Raw genomic sequence first — 6,282 nt, 5'->3', positions numbered from 1 at the left:
TTATTTCTTCGTCGCTTTAGCACTCTTGGTAGCCGCCGCCTTGGTGGTTTTCGGCTTAGGCGTCTTTGTCTTGGCAGCCGGGGCTTTGGTTGCCTTCTTGGTCTTGGACAGATTCTTAGTCTGAGCGGCGGACTTTTGTTTCGCCGCGGCTTCGACCTTCTTCGCCGCCGCTGTTTTGGCGGTCTTCTTCGGCGGCACCGGCTTCTTCTCGGCAGCCTTTTTAGCCTCGGTCGCTTTTTTCGTCGGGGGCGCCTTCTTCGCGACCTTCTTCTCGGGAGTCTTCTTGGCGGTCGTGCTACGTTCCTTGACGACGCGCTTCACCACCTTACTCTTCGGACTGGGCTTGGCGGTCGCGAGCTTGAACGAGCCCGATGCGCCCTTCCCTTTGGTCTGCACCACCGCGCCGGATGTGACAGCCGCCTTCAGGTATCTCTTGATGAAGGGAGCGAACTTCTCGCCGTCGACCTTGTAAGTCGAGACGATGTACTTCTTGATGGCCAACACGGACGAGCCCTTGCGATCTTTCAGCTCCTTGATAGCGGCCGTAACCATCTCCGCGGTCGGCGGATGCGTCGACTTGGGACGCTGAGTCTTCGCCTTGGATTTGGCGGCTTTCTTAGCTGCTGGAGCCGTGGCTGTATTTTCCACGGCCGCGGTATTACCGGATGCGTTCTTATCCTCCATGGCGATAGATATGCAAGAGATATTGTGCAACGTTCGCAGACGAAGAGTACAAATATAAACTTTCGTTCTAGACGCTCACAGATGACGCTATTCTTCTACCAATAATCACCCGTCGGGCGGTCAGCTGCGCCCGCGCTCGCGGCACGCCGCGCCGCTCCTGCCTGCCTTCTGTACCCGACGCGTGATTTACTAACTATTTTTGCTCATAATTCAAAAACTACGCTTCAAATCAAATTTTGGTAAAGGAAAAATTGTCTTAGAATGGTGTCAGGAATACGTCATTTTAAAGACATAACGTTTTTCAGGATCGCCCTGTATATCAAAACAAGAGCGGCATCGTAAATTTGGATAACGTCGAAGGACCAGGTACTCATTGGGTAGCGTACGCAAAGAGGGGGAATCGCGTTATATATTTCGACAGTTTCGGCAATCTTCGACCACCGAATGAATTGGTGCGATATTTCTGACGAAACGTAACGAAGATACAGTACAATTACACACCTGTTCAAACTTACGATCAGAGCATCTGCGGACAATTGTGCTTGCAGTTTCTTCGAACGGTCGATGCATACGAATTTAAAGACAGATATTGCGCTATTTAACTCAGTATTCGTTAAACAGTTTTGCCGACATGTCTATGACATTCACGTTGACTGGGAAGAGTAGCGTTCTCGCGGCAAACTTCTTTCCCGCCGTAGATTTGGGCGACGATGCATACGAGCTCGGTCTAACGGATTTTGAGACTTATCACACGATACCGAATGTGAATTCCTCGAATAATAAATTTTACTTTGACAAAGACGACGCGGAAATTACGATTCCCGAGGGATCCTACGAGTTGCGAGATATACATGCATTTTTGAAACATGCAATTTCACGGAAACATCGCGATGAAAAATACATTGACGACGGTGACTAAGAAGATGGAGAATATCCGATAGTGCTCCGCGCTAATTACAATACGATGAGGAGCGAGATCAAATGCGCATACAGAATAAACTTTAGCAAGCCCAACAATATTGGATCGCTGCTAGGATTCTCAAATCGTATTCTCGAACCGCGAAAATGGTACGAATCGAACATGCCGATTAACATTATCAACCTGAATATTATCCGCGTAGAATGTAACGTGACCGCGGGCGTGTACAACAACGGCAAACTCGTTCATACGATACATGAATTTTCACCGAGGGTACCACCGGGATATAAGATATCGGAAACGCCGGCGCAGATCATTTACCTGCCGATCATCACGCGGAGCATTACGGATTTAACGTTACGCGTTGTCGACCAGGACGGACGATTGCTTGATTTTCGAGGAGAAGAGATCACCGTAAGATTGCACGTACGACGGTTACGGCGATAACATACGTATGCGACGTATGAGATGCTCGTGTTGAACGGATCAAAAGACGTGAGAGATAACGCAATCTTTACGAGGCCAGCGACAACAACAACGACGCCGACGTTCGCTAATATCCAATCATTCAAGAAAAAGAAACTCAGCGCATCGAACGTTGCGTTTTTACAATCTTTGGGATTCGCGGTACGAAACAGCTGAACGATGACCGATATCTTCAACATCGATGACGAACCGATCTTCGACGATTGTATCGTCAAGATCGAGACTCACACGTACAATCCGTTTGCCAATACAACGTTCGGATACAGTGACGAGATAAGAATACCCATACAACAACAGGATCTGTATACGTTGCCGTATGAGAGTTTCCTATACATCGAGGGAGAACTAACGAAAAACAGACCACCAGCTGACGGAGGAGCTGATGTGGCACTAGGAAATAATTGCGTCGCATTCATGTTCGATGAGATTCGATACGAACTCGATAGCGTTGAGATTGATCGCAATAGGAACGTAGGAATAACTACTACGCTCAAACACTATGTAACAGTATCATCGATAGAAACGTGATTATGAGGAACGCCGGTTGGGATGCGCTGACCAATGCGAATGGACACTTCAATTTTTGCGTACCGTTCTATATGTTATTGGGATTTTGCGAGGATTATAGACGCGTGGTGATTAACGCTCGTCACGAATTGATCTTAATACGATCGCGCAACGACAACAATTGTCTGTTTGGAAATTCGACGCTGGAGCCTGTGATCAACATATTCAAGATATAATGGCGAATGCCACACGTGCTGTTGAGCGAAATCAAAAAGCTGTCGATGCTGCGTGCTCTGGAAAGGATGATATCTCAGCATGGGTTTTCGCTCGTGAGATCTGTACGAGTTTTCGCTATTGCAGCGTACAACCAAGCATTCGTGGGCCATTAAGACCGCGACTCAGCTGGAGAAACCCCGATACGTTGTCTTCGCTCTGCAGACAGGCCGGAAGAATGTCATGTTTGAAGATATAAGTCGATTCGACGACTGCAAATTGATCAACGTGAAATTCTATCTGAACTCGGAATGTTATCCGTACGACGATATGAATCTGGATTTTGATAAAAACAGATGGTCCATTCTGTACGACACATTACACGCGCTTCTGCAAGAACTATTACGGATACGAATATCTCGAGCCGAGTCTCACCGTCACGACGTTTCTAGATAACGGTCCGTTCGTGATTATCGATTGTTCTCGACAAAATGAATCGGTCAAGAGCGCAACCGTGGATGTGAGATTGGAATTCGAATGTAAGGAGAACGTGCCGATGAATACCACTGCGTACTGTCTCATCATACACGATCGCGTGATCCAGTACAATCCGTTGACCAACGTTGTACGCAAAATCACCTAAGTGTTCGGGACAACATCGTCACAAGAGAGGGGAAGAGGAGCAGGATATAAATCAAAGTGTTACGAGATGGTTTCAGAGTTTTGTCATTCCTCTCGACTGACGTATCGAAGAGAGAAAGAGAGAGAGATCTCGTCATGTCTGTACCAACGTTTGTAGATCTGCAAGGATTTACCATCGACAAACTATTCTTCGTGAAGGAAGCGGCAGTCCTGAGAAAGGGATATGATCTCTCACATTACTTTTTCGCAAGTCCTGTACCGTGGAGCGTGTTTACAAAATCTGACCGACGTCAAGTCTCGTGGGTGGTTAGAAATCATCATGGATTACAATGGAAAGACGGAAACGTTCCATATGGCTTAGCTTAGCGTGTAATTACAACAGCTGTCGTTGGTACGATACACGAAGAAGAAGAAGAAGAAGAAGAATCATCTGTCGTGTACGTTAAAGGACTTGAAAAGCGAAAATGACTGACCGATATACTGACGATGCGGGAAACGGCTATATTATTGAAACCTTGGATGCAGATTATGAAGATATTGATGCTCTAAATAAATTAGATAATACCAATAGTATGCGATGTGGAAAACATGTTAAGAATTGCGCATTACAAAATGTATTTAAAATATTTAATTGACGGTCGCAACGCCAGAAAGAATTGCAAGAAAAATAAAATATGTAAACATTAATATGTTTTATCTCTTGTTTCCCCACCCTAATCCTTTCCTTGCGTTTCTAAGAATTTTTTGTCCGAGCGCCGCCTCCCCCTTCTCCTAAATTTCAGTGCGTTAGAAGCATTGATCCCCCACCACATTATACTTTTGGAAGATGAGCGTCACGTATACTCGGTTAATTCCTGTACGATCAGTGTCGCGTTAACCGCTCGTAATTCACTTTTCATAATCCCAGAGAAATGTACTACGTCGAAAGAAGCAGCAGCAGCAGCGGCATCGGAAGACGCGTGAATAATTATATGCCGAATCGTGATAAAACTCCATCGTTTGAAAACAAATGTGACAAGTAAATTTCATTTAACTTTTTTCTATTTTTCTATTTTTCTATTTTTACAAATTGTATTATTATTATTATTATTATTATTTAATTTTAATTTTTTCTGTAGCATTTCGTTGAAGCGTCGTGCGGTTCGTATACTAGGTAGACGATACGCATTGACAGCTACGGAATTCAAATTCCTCGAAATTGGTATCAACGTGGGTCCACCGAGTTACGTAGAGATTGGAGATCATCGGGGAAAGGAACTGATATTATCTCTCGAAACGTGGAAGGGACTCTACGAGCAACGTCGCAATATTCAAAATTTCCTTCGGAACGACTCTAAAGATGACTACAATTTCATAAGCGTTGGGCCGCTAACAGTGAGAGAGTTCGTACGACGTCAAACTCATAAGTCTCGAATCTTCAAACGTATGCATGATGATGATCGAATCGACGTTACATCGTATGTTCGATCTCGATCAATGCATAGATGTACCTTTTGATTGATTGGATAAAATTATCGAAACAGTTGATGTCAAGTTTACGCAGTTCTCCAATATCGCGTCCACTGTAATAAATCCGAAAAAAGTATCAAATGTAATACGCGCGAGTGACGCTTTAAACAAGCATCAACTCGTCGATTGCGAGCTGGCAGCTTTAGTTTTTAGTCCACATAGTACGTAAAAAAATATGTAAAACAAGAATAAAGAGTTTTAAGTTTAAATCATGACGTAATTTCTTCGCACATATTTCCATCCTTTGCGCTATCTCTCTCGCGCTAATTATAAGTCTTTATCGTTCCCTCTCTTTCGCACGCGGTCTCTTCGCGCTATCGTTCCCTCTCTCTCGCACGCGTTCTCTTCGCGATATCGTTCCCTCTCTCTCGCACGCGTTGTCTTTCAAAGGAATGCAGCTGTTTATATTGTTTATAAACATCGGCATATGTAATACTGTTTATATTGTTTATCAACCGGTATGTAATATAATATTGCTTATACTTGCGATAAAATATCCAACACGCGCTGAAACAAGCGTACCCCGCCCCGCAGCCCCCGCGCCTCCGAAATCCCCCTCGCACCTCACCCCCCCTGAGAGGACCTTTATTAGAACTGTCCCTGTACTCCTACTCTCGTCGTCCTCGTCCTCGTCGGCCCCAATGATAATGTGCTGAGGACAATTTATATAAAAATTTATAGAGTCTGTCTTCTTGTTTCCATATTCCTGCTGATGTACCCCGTCTACGACCTGTAAATTATCAAAAAATTATTTTTATAATATACATAGGAATACATAGGAAAGTATACATTATGTAAGTATTATGATTATGAAAAATAGATTACATAAAGCAAATGTATAACCTTTAAAAATTATTAATTAAATAATAACCTATATTATTACTTTGTCTGATATTACTGGCCATGGGGCCGGCAGCGATAGGATCATCGACGGCAACGGATTCATCAGTGACAATATGATTGGCGACAGGATCGATGATATGACCGGTGACGGGACCATCGACGGTGATGTGACGGCCAGCAGCGGTGACGACGGGACCGGTGGCGGCGAGAACAGGAGTGGAGGCAGCGGCGACGGCGACGACGGGAGCGGCAGAAGTATCAGTAACGAGGTCAGAATTTACTATATTTGAAAACTTTTGCAGAAATTCTTCCTTATCTAACATGGTCTAAAATATTTTAAATAAGATATAATGTTATGTAAAAAAGATAATAATGTAAAGATAATAATGTAAAAATAATAATATTATGTAAAAAATTAATTAAAGATGATACTTACTTCTCTTTCCATTTCCATTTTATTAGTTTTTTGGAAATTCATT

The 6,282-nt window shown here is 43.7% G+C and overlaps 1 protein-coding gene across 1 annotated transcript; it reads right to left on the bottom strand.

Moving 5' to 3' along the window:
• Positions 1 to 760, bottom strand: LOC145968076 (histone H1-like). Its single transcript, XM_083093316.1, has one exon. It carries the CDS (start codon positions 682 to 684, stop codon positions 1 to 3), a length of 684 nt encoding a protein of 227 aa, XP_082949442.1. The 5' UTR covers positions 685 to 760.
• Between the last annotated feature and the right edge of the window lie 5,522 nt (positions 761 to 6,282).

Source organism: Camponotus vicinus, unplaced genomic scaffold (assembly GCF_025532165.1).
Source record: "Camponotus vicinus isolate PSW18456_S1 unplaced genomic scaffold, iyCamVici1.0 SCAF_3, whole genome shotgun sequence".
In the NCBI taxonomy this organism is placed as follows: Eukaryota; Metazoa; Arthropoda; class Insecta; order Hymenoptera; family Formicidae; genus Camponotus; species Camponotus vicinus.
This window is presented reverse-complemented; position numbering and strand designations above follow the sequence as displayed.

Coding starts and splice junctions, on each gene's coding strand:
- LOC145968076 (XM_083093316.1), bottom strand. CDS start 684: ATGGAGGATAAGAACGCATCCGGTAATACCGCGGCCGTGGAAAATACA.